At 40.8% G+C, this 24555-nt stretch overlaps 1 protein-coding gene across 4 annotated transcripts in view; it reads left to right on the forward strand.

The window, feature by feature from the left end:
- Positions 1-1606: 1606 nt before the first annotated feature.
- The window catches only part of PDCL3 (phosducin like 3), a 205176-nt gene continuing 182227 nt past the window's right edge, over positions 1607-24555 (forward strand). Inside the window, exons 1-8 of one of the 4 annotated variants that reach the window (XR_010405739.1) lie at positions 1607-1750; positions 3833-3962; positions 6054-6144; positions 6407-6550; positions 7320-7528; positions 9657-9812; positions 22611-22758; positions 23381-23478. Coding sequence is in view for 2 of the 4 variants with exons in the window: in XM_045885188.3 (XP_045741144.1) it covers positions 1745-1750; positions 3833-3962; positions 6054-6144; positions 6407-6550; positions 7320-7528; positions 9657-9799 (723 nt within the window). In the remaining 2 variants the exon portion in view is untranslated. Of the gene's footprint in view, positions 1751-3832; positions 3963-6053; positions 6145-6406; positions 6551-7319; positions 7529-9656; positions 12398-22610; positions 22759-23380; positions 23479-24555 lie in introns of those variants that run through there. The other 3 variants (XM_045885188.3, XR_010405738.1, XM_064572632.1) reach the window with 3 other exon arrangements.

Below are 24555 nucleotides of genomic sequence, written 5' to 3' on the forward strand. Positions count from 1 at the left end.
GTTCTTTTTTATTTTCTGTTGTTACTGTAATTAATGTCCGTATCTTCTAGTTTGTCATTGTAAATACAAAGGCTATTTTTTGTATGTTAATTTTATATGCTGCTCCTATACAGAAATCTCATATTATAGTATGAATTTAAGACTTGATTCTTTCAGGTTTTCCAAGTATGCTATCATGTCATATGACTTACAAACAGAAAATTATTTTCCAATTCTTTTCTTATGGCTCTAATTTTTTTCTCCTGAGCCCTAATTACTTTGTCCAGATCCAAGAGTGATGGACAGAATGATGGACAGAGGTCTCTAGGGAGGTGGGAGAGACTGTGATTTAGTATAATGGAAGAGTGTTTGACAAAAGTGGGAGAGGCACATTTCTGCAGAGGAGGTGGTAGAGTTTGAGACTTTGGCTTGTCAATCTCCTCTGGAGAGAGGGATCATGAGGTGGGGGTAGGTCTTGGGCTCTGGAAATAGCTGGGGCTGGGAATGAAGAAAGGATGTAACAGCACCCTCTCTATTGCTCTGGAGGGGATGCAAAGCTTAGCATAGAGCCAAACCCACCCGAACTAGTCTGGGTCCTGATTTTGGTAGGAAGACCAGGGACGATTCATTCACAGTTTGCTGCAGATAAATGAATAAACAAATGTTTCTGGAGACCTATAATTCTGTGTTAAGTAGTTAGGAAATATTAAAAATCCTTATAAATTATAAAATCAAAGCTCCTTGCCCTCAAGGATTCATTTTATTCACTCTGTATCAATGTTTTTGCATGTTAGCAACACGTGAGGATCTTTAAGAAAATACCATTTCCAGCTTTCATCTCCAGGAATTTAATTTAACTGAGGATGGAACCCCATCATAAGTGCAGTGTTTGGATTCCCAGGTGGTTCTAATGCATTGCCAAAGCTGGGAGCCGTATGCCTACTCCACAGATGTGTGGATGTGTATTATCTGTGTCTGCTTCATTGCGGAGAGGCGAGAGGCGGCACGTTAGCCCAGGTGTCCCTGGAGGGATATTGCTTTCTTAACTCAAATCGGAGTGCTGTGTAGGCAGAAGCCTGGAGCCCAGCACCTGCATTTTACAATTCAGATTCTGATTTTTACTCATGTCTCCTGTGTGCCTGGATAGAGCTAAGCACTTTTGCAAATATGGACTGCCTGAGGCTTAACCAGGTGAAATGACTTTCACCTTTCTGTTTTTGTTGTGACGACTGCTGTCTCCGCAGAATCTACAATAGTACCTGGTACTTAGCAGGCTCTTGATAAATATGTGTCTTATGAATTAATCGCCTTATCGGACGCTGAAATGATCGCGAGTGAATTCCGGATGACCCTGCATCATTTTTAGTTGTAACACGGGATCACTGAAACACATTTCTATTTGACTTCTTGAGCCAAGCCCTCTTTTACTAGGATTGGCTCTGCGGCAGGAGATGGCGCATAAAACCGAGTACCTCCTCCATCCCGCTCCACCTTTCCAAGTACGGAGCCTTGCCCTAATAAGGTAGCGCCGAGAACTGGCTCCGGGTCACGTGAAGCCAGCGACACCAACAGAGAGCGGACAGCACCCCCTTGCGCATGCGCACAGTTTCTGCCCCGGTTCTTGAGGAGCGGGCGCAGACTCAGAGACCTCGCTTACTCCCTGGCTCCGCCCTGCTCACCCTTAGGAGGCGGGGCGAAGGCCGGGCTGGCAGAAGAGGCGGGGTGGGGGCGCCGCTGTGGCCTGACTTGAGCGGTTTTAGACAAGATGCAGGTAAAGAACCTGGGGGTCCGAGGCCTGGAATCTACCGCAGCTCGTTTGTCCCCTGGGTCCGTGGCAGCAGCGGACCGTCGGGGTTGGGACCGTGGGAAGCGCCGGGCGCCACCGGCACGCGAAAGATCACGCGAGTCTAGGCCCAGCGCAGGCGCAGTGCGACAGGGCAGGCGTGGTCCGGCAAGGACCCGCGGGCTGGGTCTCCCCAACCGTGTGTGTCTCACCCCTCAAATCTCAGTCTTTTGGGGCCGTCTTTCTGTAAGGTCGGATCCCGTGAAGTCTGTGAAGGACTCGCAGCATCCCACCGGACAGTGTTACTTCCTGTTCCTTAATTCTCTTAGCTCCTGAGTGTGTTATGGGCACGTTGTGTGGATATGGAAGCTGAGGCTCGAAGAAGGGAAGGGTCCCGCCTGGAGGTCTCATAACGTAAAACCGTGGCGGAGCTTATGTTCCTGAGTCCACTTAGAGCTGGGTGAAGGTTTAGTTAACATCCATTTCCCCCCTAACGTTGATGTGCAGGTTGAGGTGCGCTCCCTCTCGGATTCCATGGCTCTCAGAGCTCATCCCTAGGGTCCCTCTCCTTTGTTACTCTCTGTCTTAAAATAGATAAAACCAAATCCCCTAGTTTTGTCCCCTTTTTTTGTATCAGGAATTGTCTAATAGGACTAAAAATGAAAGAAAATAAATGAAGACATCATGGGAATTAACAAAAATCTGTGACAACTAAATTCTGTCACTGTCGAAGGACCCTCTGTCAAAGGTCATTCTCCTGCTTCCCAGACTTCACTGTAGTCAGGAATTCTGGTTAAATCGTCTCTGGCTTAGTGGCCAATGAGAAATAGAGTTAGTACGGGTTTGGGACAGGAGGCCTTGGGAGCTGGAGAGGATAAGCATCTACAAATACAGTCTGTCTGCCAGAAGCCAGACACTCTTCAATGTTGAAGGGGAAGCTCCTGGGCTGCCCTGGCCTCCTTTGTATTCTCTATCCTTCAGGACCCTGCTTGGAAATGTCATCTCTTCAGAGGCCTTCCCTGACCACCCTGTTGAAAGGATTCTGTTCGTTTTCTTTTGATACAGCTCAGCAAGACAGTGACATGGAGTTGGGGCTGGAGCCTGGCTGTGCTAGTGCCCTTTCCACAGCGCTCATTGATTTCTTATTCCAAACCCGGTCCATTAGCAGTGTTCCTGCCAAGCCAAGCAAAACCAGTGTTTGGCTAGCTGGCTTCAGGAAATAGAGCCCACTTTGACATTTATCCTTCTGACATTTGATCCTGGTAAATTTGACTTGTTCCAGCATGGCAGTGTCTTCTAAATGTCATGTCTCTCCTAGGCTTGTGAGGATTAACTAAGTAGGTACAGGTAAAGGGCTTCACAGAGTGCCCAGCACCTAGTACTCAGTAAGTGTTAGGCATTGTGAGCTGTTCCTCAGGGTCTCAGTTCTCCCTCTCAGGTTTGGGCCATTAGAGAATTTGTCAGCCTGCCTTCAGGCTCTCCTCCTCCTGATTCTATTGCAGCCACTTAGAACTTTGAGAGCCTCCTATCTCTGCTCTTGGGCCCTTTCCACATGCTGGTCCCTCTGCCTGGAAAGTAAGTTCTTAAGTTCTCATTCCTCACGTCCGCTTCCTTCTCAACTTCCAGTGATGATTAAATAAATGTCCACTTCTGAGAGAATATCCCTGCCTATCCTGTGGAATGCAGACCCCTTATAACTCTCTAGGTCAACAGCCTGTTGATCATTGCACTTGCCACAAGTACTTAGTATCTGTTGAATGAGTCACTGAGTCATTAATAAAAATTGAATAGGAGCCAGGTTAGGGCCTTGGTGTGAGCATTGATGCCCATCTGCACATCATATCCTGATTTTTACCCAAGACTAGTTCCTGGGTGTGTGTGTCTTGTGTGGGGAGGGTGAAGTGGAGTGGAGGACAGGAAAAGAATAGGGGCTGTGGATCTTTTGACACTTTCTCAGAGATAGGCCATAGAATAATTTGACTTGAATTCCTCTTCCCACCACCTTTCCCCAACATAGCACCCTTTATAATGGACTTTGCACTCATAGTATTCTTGGTCCACTTCCACTAGGACCCCAATGCAGACACTGAGTGGAATGACATCTTACGCAAAAAGGGTATCTTGCCCTCAAAGGAAAGTGTGAAAGATTTGGAAAAGGAGGCAGAAGAAGAAGAACAGCGAGTCCTTCAGCAGTCAATTGGTGAGATTGTTTATATTCTTTATTTGTTTTGTCTCTCTTTGGGTTAAGATAGCCTCTAACTGCTTTGGTAGAAGGATGCTCTGAGCAGGAATTGGGAACCGGCATTGGAGTGCTGGGATGGACACTCTTCTGGGACCTCAAGGGAGTCACAGGCTGTCTCTAACCTTCAACTTGCTGGGCTATAGAATTTCCACATCTCCACAGTTTCTTGTCTGTGTCAGATGAGCACATGATAATCCTGGAGAAAATATTTCTGAGTCTTGACTTAATGCCCCACTGATCACAGGGGCTAGTACTTTTGTCTTCTTACATGTTAAAGCTAATTTAGAGATGGATTCACTAGAAAGCATTTATCCAGTGAATGTTTATTGAATGATGACTGTCTGCCAGGTGTTATTCTGAGCATTGGGGCTTTAGCTATGTACAGGCTGGACAAAAATCCCTGTCTTTATAGGACTTATATTCTAGTGGGAGAGAAAGGCGATAGCAATACATAAGTAAATATAGGAAAATAAGGCAGGGAAATAGCCGAGAAAGGGTTGTGGGAAGGGTGAGTATAATTCTAGATAGCGTTAGAGAGAGGCTTACTGGGAGTGACATTTGAGTAGATCCGAGGGATTTGAATTGAGCTACTTAAGTGAGTGAAGAACACATTGGAGAACCAGCCAGGAAGCCAGTATGACTAGGAAAGAGTAGTAAGTTCAGAGAGGCAACTAGGGGTCAAACCATTGAGGACCTGGTATCTTTTAACAAAGACTTTGGCTTTTATGTCTGGTCGGGTGGAAGTCACTGGAGGTTTGAACAGAAGTCACTGGAGGTTTGAACAGAGGATTGACATGCTGACAGCACCCTCCTGCTCCTGCCTTTCCAAGTATGGAAGATGGGGATCAAGTCAGGAAGTAGGGAGATTAGTCTGGAAACTACTGCAGTAATTCAGGCAAGAAGTATACCATTGGCTTAGACCTGCCCACATGGTGTTGGTGGAAGGGGTGAGGAGAAGTGGTCAGATCTGGAAATAATTTGAAGGTAGGGCCAATAAGATTTGCTGGTGGATCCTGTGAGGGCTGTGAGAAAAAGTAAGTCAAGGATGCCTGTCAGGCATTGGGCTTGAGCAGCCTGAAGGATAGCCATCACCACCAACCGAGATGAGGAAGGCTTGGTGAGCAACAGTTTGGAGCTAGGATCAAACGTTCTATTTAGGACATAGAAACATTGAAATTTTTATTAGTCAAATAGAGATGGCAAGTAGGCAGTTGGCTATGTTTTTCTCTAAATTAGAGAAATATGGGCTGGAGGCATAAAGCCATGAGATGCAATCACCAGAGGTGTGGGTATAGATAAAAAAGGAGTCAGGTCAGCAAAGGTCCAGAGGAGGGGCAGCTGTAGAGATAGTAGGAGAGAAGACATCCTGGAAGCTAGAGGAGGACCATCTTTCAAAGAGGAGGCAGTGGTGGGTTGGATCAGTGCTGCTCATCAGTCAGGAAGTGGAGGTCATTGTTGACTTTGCTAAGAGCAGTTTGTATAGTGATAGACTTGGGGTTGGGGGACAAAAATCTGATTTGATGTCAAGAAGCAAGAATGCTTATGGCAATAAAAAATCAAGATTTTACAGCAGTTGGTTAAAAGAGAGCTGCCTACCATTCACAAGAGAAGACCAAGACAATAATCCCTTTAACTCTAGAAAGAGTATGCTGGGGACACCCACTGGTATCCTCCCCTGCCCTCAGAGATAGAACTGTTAATACAGCAGTCCATGGGTGTATGTGCTTGAAGAGCAGACCAGGTGAGTTCAGGCAAATACAATTCTCTGGTTTTATAAACTTAGGCAACTTATCATTCATATCCTTACTATTGTGTGGAGGTAGGAGAGTCAATCCTGCTGCATTTGTCAACATGGTTCTTTTTAAAACACCCTAAAGTTCTTACTAGTGGAAGACCTTCAGTATTTTTTATTTTGGTTTTGGTGAATGAGTTTTACTTTGGCTTGGTGTTGCATGCACATCTTTAGGAGAAAAATAAAGGAGGGAAAACAAAATGCAAGTTTGTTCATCTTTTACATTTTTTGGTTTTTGCTAACTTAACTACATTCAGTGAAAACATACGAAGATATGACTTTGGAAGAGCTGGAGGATAATGAAGATGAATTTAATGAAGAAGATGAACGTGCTGTTGAAATGTACAGGTTAGTGCCACCCAGAGGGACTGTTTGGTTTTTTGTGTGGCACTAAAATGTGTGTCTTTTTGCAAAGTTAATTTTCTTACCGAGATAACTTTTGGAAAGGACTGTAATTAAGTAGTAATATTGCAGGTCTTGGTGAAGTGATCTTAGACTTTTGCTGTGTGGCAAATAAACCTGGATCTTTATAAAGGTTGCTGTGTGAAAGGTGTGTGTGTATATGTGGGGTGTACGTGTAAGATGTCTCTCTCCTCTTTGTGCTGTGCAGGCAGCAAAGACTGGCTGAGTGGAAAGCAACTCAACTGAAGAATAAATTTGGAGAAGTTTTGGAGATCTCAGGAAAGGATTATGTTCAAGAAGTTACCAAAGCCGGTGAGGGCTTGTGGGTAATCTTGCACCTTTACAAACAAGGGTGAGCTGATCTTATGCACTGTCCTTAAATGTTAATTTGAATTTGGGCTTAATCCACTTTGGAGGTTTGTTGTTTTGTGTTGTTTTGTTTTTTACTAGTGTTGTATTTTGTTGCTGATTTGCCCAAACCTAATGCCTAATTTTTGTCTTCAGACTTTAAAATTAATATTTGTGACTAAAAAGAATGCCTTTGTTACATTGTAGCAATGAAGATTGCTTTTATTGGAAACAAATTCCTTATTTATCCTTCTAGAGAAACTCTACATTTCAAAATTCCATGTAGTGAATCATTCTCATAGATGTCGGGGGGTGACCTTTATAATAATTGTTCCAGGCAAGTGATGCAGTGGCCCTCCACTGTTTCTCAGCTCCATCTGTATTCTACTGTACTTGTGTAGAGGTTTTTTTTAAAGCAGGAAGTGCTTTCTCACCTTTTTCTCACCTTCTGAATCTTGAATGTTCTTTCATATTGATGGGCAAAACAATTATCTTTTACATTGAAGCTGTTTTTCTGACTTACTGAGTCAAATTAAAATGGATTTTGGATTTTGAGTTCTTCATTTTCCCTGAACATATTAGAACGTTTCTTAAAAAAAAGTGTTAATTCATCTTGGCTGGAGTAGCAGAATCACTTGTGAAGCTATTATGAGGGTTTACGTAGGTAGAAGGGTAGTAGAGCTTTGCCCTGTGTAAATGCAGAATCATAGTTGCTTCTATTTCTGTTTTATAGGGGTCCTCTCTCACCATTGTTTCCCATTTCTATTTCACAGGATTCCCCTCTGTGCCCTCATAAATCAGCACTTCAGTGGACTTGCCAGGAAGTTTCCTGATGTCAAATTTATCAAAGCCATTTCAACAACCTGCATACCCAATTATCCTGATAGGAATCTGCCTACAGTATTTGTTTACCTTGAAGGAGATATCAAGGCTCAATTTATTGGACCTCTGGTGTTTGGTGGCATGAACCTGACAATAGAGGGTAAGGACCTCTTTGAGATGGTGCAGGGCACGTGAGCAATGACCAGTGCATGTTAGAGATGATGAGGGGATGGTTCTTTTGAAGAGACATGTGTCATGATGATTTGTCAAAGTCATCTTTGCCACTGTGTGAGTGATTGCTAAAAGGGAAGAAACACGTTTGATCTCTCATTAAATGAGTCATTGCGAGCAGTTATAACTGGGTTCTAATAATTCTGTTAAAAGGGGGCACACTGGATTTTAAAGTATGTATATTTAATATTAATGTCTAATATATTTTGTTTGTCCCTATAGTTGGATACATTTTAAGTTATAGCTCAACCTTCATTTTTTGTTTAATTCACATTAACGGCGCCTGGGTGGCTCAGTTGGTTAAGCTTCTGCCTTCGAGGCTATGATCCTGGGGTCCTGGGATCGAGCCCCACATCGGGCTCCCCGCTCAGTGGGGAGTCTGCTTCTCCCTCTCCATCTGGCCCTCCCCCCAGCTCATGTCCCCCCCCCCCCATACATACATAAAATCTTAAAAAAAAAAAAAGAAAAATCACATGAACAAGTTATTGATAGATATTTATATGATAGATATTTATATGTGTGTGTGTGTGTATACACATACATATGTATATAATACCTATGGGAATATTTTCTCATTTGAATATATTAGTGGCTTTTAAGTTAAATTAAAGGTTATTGAGTTCTGCCTCTTAACTCTTGAAGGATGTATCCTTTTATTCCTGAAGGATGTTTTTTTTATTCCTTTCTACCTGTTACACAAGGTGTCAAAATATGTATACACTTATAACATGAGAGAACCTGAGGCCCGAGGGCATCCTCCTAAGTCACTCATTATTGAAATAATATGTCCACCCGTGCTTTAAAAACATATGTTAAAATATGACTTTATATACTGTTTTATATAACTATATAAGATACTCAACTGGGATAAGTATTAACATCTCTGCACATACATACACACACGTTAACAACAGTTAGGCATTATGCCAGTGTTCAGAGGCATACTGCATTTCAAACTAAGTATATGCTTGCATCTTACTCTGGTCTTTTGAATGTACCATGAGGGGAAAGATGGATGTAGGATAGGAGGTCCTGTCTTTATTTCTAGAAGAAGTATTATCTGAGCATTAGTGAACTTAAATAATAATTATTGTGTGTAAGTGAACAATAACATTAATACCTACACCAATACATATGAATGGTGGATCTAAATATATTCTTGAGTCAAGAATCAGAATTAAGGTTTTTCTTTTTCTTCTTTTTTTTTTAAGAAATTTGTTGAATTTTCATAACATTCAACTGAGGTACCAAGAACTTTAAATACTGGTGTTATTCATCTTCATGGAGCACTTTAAATTAATATGACTTAAATAAAATTGGTTGTCATATTTTAATGGAGGTACCTAATTAGCAGAGTATCACTTAAACCAGTCTCTTTGCTGTAGAGTGTCTTATGTAGTCCCTTAGTTCTGCCTGGGGTCTTTTCTGCAGTGGAAAAGACGTCCCTTGATTTCACTTCATAAGGTCTCACACCCATGTGGAGTTTCATTGATTATAAGAGAGTGACATACAGGAACCAAGGCTTTAGTCACTGGTTCTTTATTTTCTTGGTACTGTTTTTATTACTTGGAGCAAATGTATAAGTTCTAGGATGTCATCATACATTTATCCTTTGACTGTAATAGATTGAGATACTGGACATGAGGCCTAAAAATTTCCTTTTGTTAACTAAAATTAGATTGCCAGCAGGACTGTGAAAAGTATTTCCTTTAAATGTTTCATGCTGATTTCTTTCCTGGGAAATTGTGCAAGTCCAGAAACTGTAGTCATTAGAAGACAGGTTTAGTCTTTGTTTTTCATTTTAGTTACCATATAGATTCAAATATATATATAGTATCTCATTTGATCTCCTCTTCTGAAAAAGTGAAAGTATTTTGTTTTCCTTCTTAAAGGTCCGATTTTTTGCTTTCCTTCTAGGTACCTTATAATTACAGCACTAAAATTATCATCAAATGTTACTGCATAGTTTCTGCTTAGAGAAAACTGGCTTAATGGGCTTGAGGGTGAGGGTCCCATGCCAACTGCCTTAGGTAATCTGGTTTTTCTTTATCACATAGAGTTGGAGTGGAAACTGTCAGAGTCTGGAGCAATCAAGACAGACTTGGAGGAAAACCCTAAGAAACCAGTTGAAGATGCTTTGCTATCCTCAATGAGGTGCTCCATCCCCACAAGAAGGGGTAGCGATTCTGAGGATGACTAAGACTATGGCCTTGGTAATGTGCCAGACTTCCTTGATGTGACAAATCATCTGGATTTTTTTAAAAAAAAAAAAGTAGAAATGCTCTTTGGATTTTAGCCTTTTTATAATTACATTTCAAATCTCATAGATCTCAGAAGTCATCATTGCTGGGAATCCTATTACATTTCTTAGAACTCTCTTTTTAAATTAATAACCTTTTCTTAAAAAAATAAAAACCAGCTATTGGTATGGCAGATGTCTATATTTTCCTCACTTATATTTTAAGCTATAAAACTGTTCACCATTTGTCCACATATAACTACATAAGAGGGAATGTGGAGTGATTTTTTAATGTGACTAAGTTATACAGTGGAAAAATTGCAAACTAAGCCTTGTAGTTACATTATCATTTATTTTTTTATTTTATAAGGATAGCAACAGAATTATTAAAGGAATGATTGATAGGAAAAATCTTAGTATTTGTCCTATTTAGAAGAAATAGGCAATGATTTTTATAAAACATTGTCTTGTCAAAGCAGTAACTGAAAGATTCCAGTTTATTGCCATTTTTGGTTAAATGTTTTTTTTCTAGTTAAAATAATTTTTGTCTCAGACTGTTGAGAAACAGTTAATACTGTAAAAGGCCACCTTAAATTCTTTTTTGTAAACAGATAATAAACACATAAACTGTATCTCAATTAGTAAAAAGCATGAAGGTATTTTCTGAACTAGAATCCTCTTAGCATTTAAACATTTCTTATCAAGTTGACGTTAACAGAAAAATTAGGGGAAATATTCTGTCATGTTTATGTTGAATGGTGCAGTATTTAATGTGGGTTTGAATCTTAAAAATATGAATTATAGAGGGCCTGGAGTTCCTTCAGATTATATTACAAAATTCATTTTTGCTGTACTTCAAGGAGTAACAAACAGCTGTGACCCGTTTTGTCTGTCAGAAGTGTCTGTGTTAGTGAATATTTGTTTTTCTACACACATGAGAGCCAGCGCTGCTTTTAAAAATGTACTCCGTGTAACATTTTATTGAAAGATTTTTCATGAAATTTTAATTGCAGGCTGATAAAAGTGTGGTCAGTTCTATCACTCACATGCTAGTTCCATGGGTTTTGTGGGAGAGCTGCCTTCTTTGATTTTTTATTGTTAGCTGACATTAAAATGAAATGCTTTGGGAAGAATAAAGGTGAAAAGCTTGAGTGCTGCATTTCCTTGAGAACTGCAGTGCGCACAGCTCTCGAGAGAACAATACTTGAGCGTGGTGGGGGGCAGTGTCCACCGTGATGGAAAACAGCAGGATTTATTCCACTGTGGAGCCCATGCAGGATGTAGTTCTAAATATTCACTATGCTACTTTGATCTATGTAAGTGTGAAAACTGCCTCATAATCTTGCCTTCATGCTGGGCTGAGGCTCGTAGTGTGAGCTCAACACCAGCTCGGGTGCCTCTGGAAGTGGCTGATGAGCCCTGTCTGGCCACATGGCACCCAGGCCCCAGGCAGCTGTTTAGTCATGCTGACTGAACTTGATTTAAATAGAAACATCTCTCTCCTAAAATCAGTATTGTGATTTAGAACCTGACCTGCAAATTTCTTTAAGTAAATTTTGGGAGACTTTGCCATAATATTTACCACTAATTTTCTATTTTTTTCTTTCTTTCTTTTTTTTTTTTTTAAGATTTTATTTATTTATTTGACAGAGAGCTAGAGCAGGAACACGAGCAGGGGGAGTGGGAGAGGGAGAAGCAGGTTCCCCCCCAGGCAGGGAGCCCGATGGAGGGCTCGATTCCAGGACCCTGGGATCATGACCTGAGCTGAAGGCAGACGCTTAACGACTGAGCCACCCAGGCACCCCCACTGATTTTCTATTTCATGTGGAGTATTTGTGATGTGACCGAGGTGATACAATTTGATGCTTAAGTATTGAGTTCATCTAATTCCACAGCAGCAACACACAGTGATCAGGGAAAGTGAACAAGAATGATACCTAGGCTCGCTGTCTTCCAGTGTTCGGAGGAAAGGATTATGGGGAAGGGGGTTAAGCAAATGCAAGGTAGCCCTTTCTTAAGTGATTGGTAAAAGTTGGAATAATAATTGGGAGAAGTGAAGTGGAGTAAGACTATATAATCAAATACAATTTATTCTTCCTTATTTTCCTTATTTCTAGAGGAAGAAAAGGATGTAGATGAGTTGTATACGCCTATCTCATTGCAAACCTAAATTTATATCTTCACTCCCCAAGGTTGCAGAGCATTGGTTCAGCAGGTGTCTGCCACAGAGCTTCCAAGGTGGGTGGCTCAGAAGTACTTGAGAAAAGTTGTACTGCATACAAAAGGCACTTTAGGAGAGTTATGAAAGGAATGTTAAGAAGGGTGTCCTCTGTCACCGGTGCCTAAATTTTTTTTGTCATTTGTTACCTCCAACTTTAGATTCAGTTTTCTTATGTAACGAGACTAGATTTTAACAGAGTGCTTTTCAAGTGTGACAGGCCAAATGTGTTGTGACTGTGTTGCCTACTTTAGAAACATGTTCCTATGAAATGATTTTGTCCTGCTTATGGAAACCAGTTGTTACTCATAAATATAACCTTTTTGACATGTGGCTTTCAACACGCATTTTTTTTTTTTTATTCTTATGTTAATCCCCATACATTACAACATTAGTTTTAAATAAAGTGTTCCATGATTCATTGTTTGTGCATAACACCCAGTGCTCCATGCAGAACGTGCCCTCCTCAATACCCACCACCAGGCTAACCCGTCCTCCCACCCCCCTCCCCTCTAGAACCCTGCCTGCCCTTCAGAGTCCATCATCTCTCATGGTTCGTCTACCCCTCCGATTTCCCCCGCTTCATTCTTCCCCTCCCGCTACCTTCTTCTTCTTCTTCTTTTTTTTTTCTTAACATATATTGCATTATCTGTTTCAGAGGTACAGATCTGAGATTCAACAGTCTTGCACAATTCACAGCGCTTATCAGAGCACATACCCTCCCCAGTGTCTATCGCCCAGTCCCCCCATCCCTCCACCCCACCCCCCACTCCAAAAACACTCAGTTTGTTTCCTGCGATTAAGAATTCCTCATATCAGTGAGATCATATGATACATGTCTTTCTCTTTTTGACTTATTTCACTCAACATAATACCCTCCAGTTCCATCCACGTCGTTGCAAATGGCAAGATCTCATTCCTTTTGATGGCTGCATAATATTCCATTGTATATATATACCACATCTTCTTTATCCATTCATCTGTCGATGGACATCTTGGCTCTTTCCACAGTTTGGCTATTGTGGACATTGCTGCTATAAACATCGGGGTGCACGTACCCCTTCGGATCCCTACTTTTGTATCTTTGGGGTAAATACCCAGTAGTGCAATTGCTGGATCATATGGTAGCTCTATTTTCAACTTTTTGAGGAACCTCCATACAGTTTTCCAGAGTGGCTGCACCAGTTTGCATTCCCACCAACAGTGTAGGAGGGTTCCCCTTTCTCCGCATCCCCGACAACATCTGTCATTTCCTGTCTTGTTAATTTTAGCCATTCTGACTGGTGTGAGGTGGTATCTCATTGAGGTTTTGATTTGGATTTCCCTGATGCCGAGCGATATTGAGCACTTTTTCATGCGTCTGTTGGCCATTTGGATGTCTTCTTTGGAAAAATGTCTGTTCATGTCTTCTGCCCATTTCTTGATTGGATTCTTTGTTCTTTGGGTGTTGAGTTTGATGAGTTCTTTATAGATTTTGGATACTAGCCCTTTATCTGATATGTCATTTGCAAATATCTTCTCCCATTCTGTCGGTTGTCTTTTGGTTTTGTTAACTGTTTCCTTTGCTTTGCAAAAGCTTTTTATCTTGATGAAGTCCCAATAGTTCATTTTTGCCCTTGCTTCCCTTGCCTTTGGCGATGTTTCTAGGAAGAACTTGCTTCGGCTGAGGTCAAAGAGGTTGCTGCCTGTGTTCTCCTTTAGGATTTTGATGGACTCCTGTCTCACATTGAGGTCTTTCAACCATTTGGAGTCTATTTTTGTGTGTGGTGTAAGGAAATGGTCCAGTTTCATTCTTCTGCATGTGGCTATCCAATTTTCCCAACACCATTTGTTGAAGAGACTGTCTTTGTTCCATTGGACATTCTTTCCTGCTTTGTCGAAGATGAGTTGACCATAGAGTTGAGGGTCCATTTCTGGGCTCTCTATTCTGTTCCATTGATCTATGTGTCTGTTTTTGTGCCAGTACCATGCTGTCTTAATGATGACAGCTTTGTAATAGAGTTTGAAGTCTGGAATTGTGATGCCACCGGCTTTGCTTTTCTTTTTCAATATTCCTCTGGCTATGCGGGGTCTTTTCTGGTTCCATACAAATTTTAGGATGATTTGTTCCATTTCTTTGAAAAAAGTGGATGGTATTTTGATGGGGATTGCATTGAATGTGTAGATTGCTCTAGGTAGCATTGACATCTTCACAATATTTGTTCTTCCAATCCATGAGCATGGAACGTTTTTCCATTTCTTTGTGTCTTCCTCAATTTCTTTCATGAGTATTTTATAGTTTTCTGAGTACAGATCCTTTGTCTCTTTGGTTAGATTTATTCCTAGGTATCTTATGGTTTTGGGTGCAATTGTAAATGGGATCGACTCCTTAATTTCTCTTTTTTCTGTCTTGTTGTTGGTGTATAGGAATGCCACTGACTTCTGTGCATTGATTTTATATCCTGCCACTTTACTGAATTCCTATATGAGTTCTAGGAGTTTTGGGGTGGAGTCTTTTGGGTTTTCCACATAAAGTATCATATCATCTGCAAAGAGTGAGAGTTTGACTTCTTCTTTGCCAATTTGGATGCCTTTGATTTCTTTTTGTTGTCTGATTGCTGTGGCTAGGACTTCCAATACTATGTTGAATAGCAGTGGTGATAGTGGACATCCCTGCCGCGTTCCTGACCTTAGGGGGAAAGCTCTCAGTTTTTCCCCATTGAGAATAATATTTGCTGTAGGTTTTTCATAGATGGCTTTTATGATATTGAGGTATGTACCCTCTATCCCTATGCTCTGAAGAGTTTTGATCAAGAAAGGATGCTGTACTTTGTCAAAAGCTTTTTCTGCATCTATTGAGAGGATCATATGATTCTTGTTCTTTCTTTTGTTAATGTACTGTATCACATTGATTGATTTGCGGATGTTGAACCAACCTTGCAGCCCAGGGATAAATCCCACTTGGTCATGGTGAATAATCCTTTTAATGTACTGTTGGATCCTATTGGCTAGGATTTTGGTGAGAATTTTTGCATCCATGTTCATCAAGGATATTGGTCTGTAATTCTCCTTTTTGATGGGGTCTTTGTCTGGTTTTGGGATCAAGGTAATGCTGGCCTCATAAAATGAGTTTGGAAGTTTTCCTTCTGTTTCTATTTTTTGGAACAGTTTCAGAAGAATAGGTATTAATTCTTCTTGAAATGTTTGGTAGAATTCTCCTGGGAAGCCATCTGGCCCTGGGCTTTTGTTTTTTGGGAGATTTTTGATGACTGCTTCAATTTCCTTAGTGGTTATAGGTCTGTTCAGGTTTTCTATTTCATCCTGGTTCAGTTTTGGTAGTTGATACATCTCTAGGAATGCATCCATCTCTTCCAGGTTATCTAATTTGCTGGCATAGAGTTGCTCATAATATGTTCTTATAATTGTTTGTATTTCTTTGGCAACACGCATTTTTGATACTGTTTACATGCACACAGCAGATGGTCCAGGTTTCTGCCTTCTGCACGCGGACCCCCTCCCACCACAACTCCGTGACCTCCGTGACAAGAGACCTTGTCACTTGCATGCTACGAGGAATCCCCTTGGCTTCCAGTCTTAACCACCACACACCTACACAGTGGTCTGTCTGCTCTTTCTGTTCCATTCAGTCTCCATTGAAGATGTGTCTGCGCTCCAAGTTTAAACCCTCCCTCTGTGCTTTTGACCTTATTCTCTGCCACATTTCTTAGGACTTTCTTCCAGTAAATTATCATCTTGATTTCAGTCTTTTCCTCAATGAGGAGCCTCAGACAGTGAGAACGTTTAGGTTCTGTGGCAGAGACTACTACTTGCCTATCAAATATCCAGGATTCTCCAGTTCTACTCCCAACAGCAGTGGGATCAGCTAAAAGATTAAGCTTCTAGCCTCCCTGGAGCTACAGATTGCCAGACGGAAGGTGGGCAAAAGTTGGCTGGGTAAGCTTCTTCAGAGGGACGGACAATTGGCATGTGCCCTTTTTGGACTTAACCCCCTTCTACTTTCTGACAGAAGTGTAGATGTGATTGCAGCCTACTTGGGCCATGGGGTGTCTTTACAGAGGCAAAGCCAGAAGGATAATATTCCTGATGACATTGTGGAGCCACTATAAGATGGCTCTTGACTGTCTTCTCTGGACTTCTGTTACTGGGAAAGAAGTAACTTCCATCCTCGTCTCTGTTAGTAGTAGCTGACACATTTCCTGATAAAGTCACCTGCCCATCGCCAAAGGAAACTTCAGGCACTCTGGCTTTCTACTCACCACTTTCAAATTGCTTGACAAAACAGAAGAGCAGTCTAGATTTCCTGCCTCTACTTCATTACTGTTGCCTTTCAGTGATGTCGTGAATTAGACTTTAGGACTACACCTCCAATCTGTGAAGGACTAGCTACTCTGAACAACTCCTGATAATAACTCAAAATGTTGGATAAAAGGTTTTTTTTAATGTTCTTAAATTGTCGCTGAACTGACAAGAAAGAAAAGCATTCTCAGAGGTCAAAAGCAATTTGAATTCTCATGGTATGTGTGGTCTAAAAACTCAAACCAATTTCTTTTTTTTTTTTTTTAAAGATTTTATTTATTTGACAGAGACACAGCGAGAGAGGGAACACAAGCAGGGGGAGTGGGAGAGGGAGAAGCAGGCTTCCCACGGAGCAGGGAGCCCAATGCGGGGCTCGATCCCAGGACTCTGGGATCATGACCTGAGCCGAAGGCAGATGCTCAACAACTGAGCCACCCAGGCGCCCCGACTCAAACCAATTTCTTAAAGTGGTCCTAAGTTGGTAATGCCCCTGAGCTTATGGCTAAAGTAACTGCATATCCATGCTGTAAGAACACAACTTTAATTTATTACTCCAACACTCCTTACAAATAAAGCTCCAAAGGAACATGAGCTCATAGTCCTAAATCACAAACCCACGAAATCACAGGATGCCGCAAAATAAGGTATCCTGAAGGAAAGCCAGCGGAAAACAATACAGTCAGACTTGCAAAGACTTTGGATAGTGGAATTGTCAGATATAAGATGAATACTTTTTTTTTAAGATTTTATTTATTTGAGAGCGAGAGAGCATGAGTGGGGGTAGGGGCAGAGGGAGAAGGAAAGGCGACTCACTGCTGAGCAGGGACCCCAGTGCGGGGCTCGATCCCAGGACCCTGGGATAATGACCTGAGCAGATACTTAACTGATTGAGCCACCCAGGCGTCTCAAGATAAATACATTAGTATGTATTTAGTAAGAGTAAAGAAAAAGAGTTCCTTATGTAAAAACAAATCCCATGTCAAATAACCAGTGAAAGAGAGAATGAACTGGAAAATAGAGCCAAATAATTACCCAGTAGAAAACACACAGAGATAAGTAGGTAGAAATGTAAAAATTAGGAAAGAGATGTGGAGAGACTGAGGTCTAACATGTATCTTAGAGTTTTAGAAGGAGAGAATTGGAAATTGGCAATATTTGAAAAGATAAAGATAGATTTTCTAGAACCAGTGAAAGATACCAACCTCCAGAAAGCTATGCAAATCCCAAGTGAGTTACATATAATAAATCTACACTTCTGTGTGTGTATATGTATAATAATATATATTGTTACATATGTTATATATATGTAAAATTGCAGAATATCAGATTTGTACAAGCAGAACAGTCGTATTTATTACCCACGACAGAGTAGCTGTAAGGCTTACTGACTTCTCAGCAGCAAGGAAAGCAAAAAAGACTGGTAGTATCATCAGTGGGCTAAGAAAAAACAACAAAAACTACTAACCAAGAATTAATACCCAGCAAAGGTATATTTTGGGAACGAGGATGAAATTTCTGACAGAATGAGTAAGTTTGTCATCTATAGACTCTCACTAAAGGAAGTTTAGAAGATGAAAGGTGCAGGGGCACCTGGACGGCTCAGTCGCTCGGGTCACAATCTCAGGATCGTGGCATCGAGCCCCATGTTGGGCCCTGAGCTCGGCTCAGATTCTGCTTGAGATTCTCTCTCCCTCTGCCTGCCCCTCCCTGTCCCCTGCACTCTCTGTCTTAAAAAAAAAAAAGAAGGACAACCATCTGATGAAAGGTCTGACGTTCAAGAAAGGGTGGTGACCAAAAAAATGTGGGTAAATCTGAACGAACATTGACTTAAAAGAATACAAATAATGCCTTATTTGTGATATTAAGAGCAAGATGGAACTAAAAAATAGGACAAAATAGGGTACAAGATGAAGGCTTAATTGGAGTTCAGATGTTCTTAGACTTAAGCATTCAGGAGGTTGGCAAAGATAACCATGTAAAAAAATTTCATTCAAGGTAACAGTAAAAGAAAATGAGTATGTAACTTTTAAAGTAATGGGGGGTGTGGGGTGGAGGGGCAACCTCAGTTAAGTTAAAAGACCAAAAGAAAGAATAAAAAGAAAACAAAAAGAACCGTAGGAAGTCCAAAATGCTGGAAATAAATCTAACACAGTAATTACAATAAATGTAAATGGATAATACTCCTACTAGTCTTACCATATGATCCAGAAATCATGCCTGTAGCTATTTAACCAACTGATGTGAAACATATCCACACAAACACTTGCATACAAATGTTGCTAGCAGCTTTATTTATAATCACCAAAACAACCAAAATGTCTATCAATAGATAAGTGGATAAACAAATTGTGGTACGTTGACAGAATGGAATGTTGTATGACCATAAAAAGAAATGAGCTAATGGATGCTAAGTGAAATAAGCCAGTCTGAAAAAGCTGTATACTCTGTTATTCCCTTTATATGGCATTCTGGAGAAGGCAGAACTATGGAGCAGCTAAAAGGGCAGAGGTTGCCAGAGGATTGGGTAGGGTAGGAGGGTTGAATAGATAAAGCACACGGAATTTTTAGAGCAGTGAAACTATTCTGAACGATATAATAATGGTGGAGATATGAAAATATGCATTTGCCAAAGCCCATAAAACTTTATAGCACAAAGAGTGAGTCTTAATGTATGCGTATTTAAAAGTATCTGTTTAGAGAGGAGATCCCTGGGTGGAATGCAGGATGTGACAAAACAATCTAACTATTTTACAAATGTGTGAAACCACCTAATGGAAGGGGTTTCGAGGAAGAGTTCTGACGTAACCTTGGAAATGAGTCTGTAAGATGAAAGGTAGAAGTATCTCTGCATAAGCACTGTATTCTAGCTGATAGTTTTTCTCACAGCAGTGTGGTTTAACAATTCTGATACTGCTAGACTATATACTAGAATTGAACAATTAAATATATGGATAACAGATGGTGAGAGCCGGGTTTCACTGTTAGAGTGTGAGGTTATAGATAGCAAGGAGAGGAGGTTAAAATGATCCATGGGGTAATGGATTAGAGTTGGAGACATCAGTATAAACTCCTGTTTAGTTTAATATAGATACAGATGATTATATATATTAGGTAGTGAACATACACAGGCTAGTAAACATTTTTTTCATTGCTCCATCAGCTAACCAGGCCTAAAAGCAATGACCCCAGTAGCAAAGACCGCACCTGACCCTCAGATACTGGTTTCTAATACCAGTCTCCAAAAAGAAACTAGGGCTTTTTAGAGAAATGGCTGATTCTAAAACTGGAGCAGAAAATATGTAAGATTAGCCTGGAGCATCTTGTAGCACCAGAAAGTAAAGAAGTGGTAAAAACAAAAACAAAATGGGGGCGCCTGGGTGGCTCAGTCGATTAAGCACTGCCTTTGGCTCAGGTCCTGGGATTGAGCCCTGAATTGAGCTCCCTGCTCAGAGGGGAGTCTGCTGCTCCCTCTCCCTTTGACCCTCACCCTGCTCACGCTCTCGCTCGTGCACTCTCAAATGAATAAATAAAAAAGTCTTAAAAAACAAACCCCACAATGATGAGAATATGTCAAAAGGATGAAGGAGCCAATTAAAAGGTCTAATGGCTAAAGCTGGAACCCTTTGAGCAACAAAGTAAATGTTGGATTACAACCTAAAGTATAAAGTAATCCATGAGTCCATGCTGATAAATGGTTGAATAGGTAAGTGGGGGAGAAGAGACAATCTCTCAAGCAGAATGCTAAATAATTTATATAGATACTCTGGACTTAAGATATTCCACCCTTAAGCATGGGTTGCATGTAATGATTGCCTTCCAAAGTTTGTAATATGGAAAGGTGGGTGGGAAGAGCAGCCTTACAGAGACAAATACTGTCTCAGGCAGGTGGTCACAGTCAAAGTCAACAGTGATGTCATTTATTATTATGGACCCTGGATATGATGTGGAAATGCTACTTTACTTCTTTGGTCTTCTTTACAACATCTGACAAATCCCAACTGAGGCAGATTCTAACAAAATAGCTGACCAGAACTCCTCGAAACTATCAAGGTCATTAAAAAAAAAAAATCTGAAAAAGTGTGACAGCTAAGAGGTGCCTAAGAAGACAGTACTACTAGATGTAATGTGGTGTCCTGGATGGGCTCCTAGAACAGAAATGGAATAGTAGCTAAAAACAAAAGAATTCTGAATAAAATATGTACTTGATGAATGATTATGAATGATTATCAGTATTGATTTGGTAATTGTGACAAATGTACCATACTAATATAATATGTAATGGAGAAACTGGGTATGCATTATATGGGAAATCTGTACTATATTCTTAATTTCTCTGTAAATCTAAAACTATACCCCAAAGTAAAGTTGTTGTTTTTTTAAAATACGGTGGCTCACGAATCACAGCAAAGTGGAAATTGAAACTACTGTAAGGAAGGTGGTGTTCATTTCTTGATAGTCTGTAATAAAAAGCACAGGTCTTAGTTTGGATCTACCCAAATGCAGAGCCTGAGCCAAGGATTTGAGTGAAGAGTTTGAGAGGAGATCCCAGGGTTCAGGAGGCAGGAGCTGAGAGAGAGAGAGAAGGAAGGGGAAAGGCCAGTATAAGGCTGAGAATCAGGTCAGTGATGCAGGTAGACAGTAGGAACTCAATCCCTTTAGGACCTCAAAGAAGCCCCTAGTTGTTCACCCACTGATAGGAGCCTGAGTTATTTATCTCTCAATCCTGCTCACCCCTTGAAGCCTGCTTCTAGAGAAGTTAATTCCCCTGCATTTCTGGGCTGTGCATGCACAAGGACTGAGCAAGTGTCTATGCCTGGGAGGCAAGTTGGGCTGACAGACAACGGTTGGTGTGCCTTTTAGGTGGGATGCTGGTGGTACAAGATGAGTCTGAACGTGCATGGAAGTTAGTCCTATTTTATATATTTGAAAGAGCTTTCTTAGACATTCAAACATAGATTCTTGTCACATATCACTCTTCTGCATAGATAAAAAGGGAAATAGAAGCAAAACACATTGGGTATGGCATTCCTAAAATGGCCTGAGTCCAGCTCTGACACCATGTTCTGCTAGGTTTGAGCTGGCACTTCTTGATGCAGCCAGAAGGTGGCGAGCAATAGCAACGTGATCACTGCTGCCACTTGCCTGGCCAACAGTGACTGCAAGAGGCACCCCGACCTCAGGGATGTTAAAAATGAGGGGAAACATGTGCTTAGCATTGGTGAAATGAAGTTGTTATATCTCACAGTGGATTATTTTAACTTGACCATTCTAGCTTTTAGGTTTGAGAGCAGATCATTAACTCATTTCTGTTTATTGACATTTAAAATATTGAATATACAAACTTCCTCATGGGAAAAATGCTGCTACTCTTCCTTACATACTGATTAAAATGAATACAGTTTTTTCAATTAAAATCCAATACTGCTTTTGTAAGTATCTCTCTCAGGTGATGAAAAATTTTTAAAGAAACATTTAAAAATACATATATATTTCATGAGGTGGAGGGTGGCTAAATTGGTTAAGTGTCCGACTGTTGATTTTGGCTCAGGTCATGATCCCAGTGTCATGGGATCGAGCCCCATGTCCAGCTCCGTGCTTAGCACAGAGTCTGCTTGTCCGTCTCCCTCTGCCCCTCCCCCTGCTCATGCTCTCGCTCTCTCTGTCTCTGTCTCAAATAAGTAAATAAAATCTTTAAAAAATACATACATATTTCATAAAAAGTTGTAGTTAGTAATAGTTAACAAATCAATCCTTTGCCTTTTAGCAAATGTTATAGAAGAGAATAAGTAACTTGCAACTTTTTGTTTTATCCTGGGATTTGAGATATCCAAGGGAAATAGTATATAGTAAATACACATACACACACACTAACGCAGGCTGTTACTGTACTGGACTCCGCTGTAATTGCAGTAACCAAAGAGGAGATTGGGCAGCCTCAGGTTATCCCCCATACTGACTCTGGGTCCCAAAGGCTTTCTGATTCTGTTTTGGTTTCCCAAGGCTAGTTGGAAGAAAATGTGAGAAGTACAGTACTTGGCAGTTATTTTCCATAGTGTAGATTAATGCAGTTCCCAAACTGCACTGAGGTGCCCCAGTTTCCCACAGCAAGTTCACAGGAATGGGATATTCTGTTTTCAAGGGAAGCACAGAAATGCCGCAATTTATCAAACACTGCAGGAAATACTAGCTCAAATAGCTCACAGTAAGCATTAGCTTGTACTGCATTCCTTTTGATGATGTCCTATCTTTCCAAAGCAGGGTGTTTGGCAGTTGCTGTGATAAAAGCAGGTATAGCTCAAAAATCAACAAGGAGCAGGGAATGAGGGTGACAGAGTCTGATCAAATTTCAAGGTTGGACAAAGCCCAGAGCCCAACAGGCACTCACATCGCATTAATAAGAAATAAAGTAAGTGTATTATTTTTTGTTCAATGTTCATATTTTTCCAAGTAGCTAAAAGTATTTAGAACATAAATGCTTATTAAGTTGTTTGTCCCTAACTACTTAATAAAAGAAATGGTTAGATATTTCCTTTTTTTCTTAGGGGCACAGTGAAAAAATTACTGAGCCATCAACCAGTGGAAGTTTAGCAATCTCTAACTTAATAAATTGGTATTCTGGTTTGTAATTAAATCTGAAATCATGTTGGCTGATTCCGATCCATCCTTGAGATGTGATTACCCCTAAGTCAACTCAACAAAGGATATTTTTGACTCTGTCAGGATGAGTACTGCACCCTGAAACCTGCAGTGACTCCAAATTACCCCCAAAAGTCCAATCTTCATGGAGCAGACAGCTTTTTCTTTATTACCACCTGTAGCTGAGCTGGTGGCTTGTCATGGTGTCTTGGGTTTTCTAATATGTAACAAGCATCCAAGTAATATGGTTACCATGAGGATTAAATGAACTAAGTTTTATAAAGTACTTAGAACAGTTCGCTGATGTTTTATTGATGTTCATGTAGCAATAGTAGTAGTCCTCATTGACATCATCATGGTCATCCTCACCAGCATCCTTTTTTTTTTTAAAGCATTCCTCAATACTTTGGCATCCTGATAAATTCACTCATTTGAGACTGATTGCTGGGTCCTAACACTTGGAATTATAAATGACCCAGAAACTCTTAAGGTAAAATTTGTCAGTACAATTTGGGAAGAATCTGAAATTATATCTTTTAACCTTCTTATTTGGGCAGCTTTGGGGCATTTTTTTCCCTTTTACATTTCCACCGTTACATAATCCTCCTTGTATAATCTACTTTTTTTCTGTGCTCTTTTACATTTTCTTAGTATGTTAAGAAATACCCATCTCTCTCTCTCTCTCTCTCTCTAAGTTATCCTTTATTTTCTTGGAGTCCTAGCAAGTAATTCTTATTATAAAGCACTGGAGGATTTTATATTCTTACAGTGTGATATTTATCACTTTCCAAGACAGCTCTCCTCCATGTGGATGAAATGCTGTGTTTTTGCACTGACTTTTCTCTACCTAAAGTCTCCACTACATATTGGTTGATGGGGAAGACTCAGACTATTCATCAGTCCTCTGAATGGATGCACCGTCTAACCTACAGGAATGGCATTAACATGGAAAGAGAGGGGATCTGAGCCACATCAGGCCATAGTACTGGGCTATGTAGCATTTGGGCCATTCCTCTTCTCTTTGGGGATTCTAAAATGTGAGTTCTTTTAGAATAATGTACAGCTCGTAGCAGCTCATGATTGCATTCAGAGACGGTAGGATTATCCCTGGGGTTCAAGGCACATTTTCCGTTTTTCATTGTGTTAGAATGAGTATGAGAGAGAAAATAGAATCAAACAGGAGCAGGACATGAAGCAGAATGAAAGCTCTCTGAACTTGAGAACTCCCTCCCAGGCTTCTTGTTTTATCACTCCCGGCTTTGACACAGCAGATCCTGCTGCTGATATTCCTGGCAGTGAGAGGTCTTGGGAGAATGAACTTTGAGTGTCAGTGGATATGCGTTTGTATGCTTGTCAGTGAATAGTGGAGGGGTAGGGGTGGGGTCTCTTCAAAATAAATTCTGAATTGTACAGGATCTGCCTCTAATGAGTCTGTAGCATGTGGCTTATGTCAAATAGGCTTGATCCCCGCCTTCTCCCAGTGTCCACTGGTAGCTGTGACCTCCCATAGTTCTTACCCCCAAACCCAGTAGGCACAGAGTTTAAGGAAAGAAAAAAGGAAGGGAGA

The sequence above is a fragment of the Mirounga angustirostris genome, unplaced genomic scaffold, assembly GCF_029215605.1.
Source record: "Mirounga angustirostris isolate CCGP_5_RB_7025 unplaced genomic scaffold, mMirAng1.0.hap1 SCAF_10, whole genome shotgun sequence".
Lineage (NCBI taxonomy): Eukaryota > Metazoa > Chordata > Mammalia > Carnivora > Phocidae > Mirounga > Mirounga angustirostris.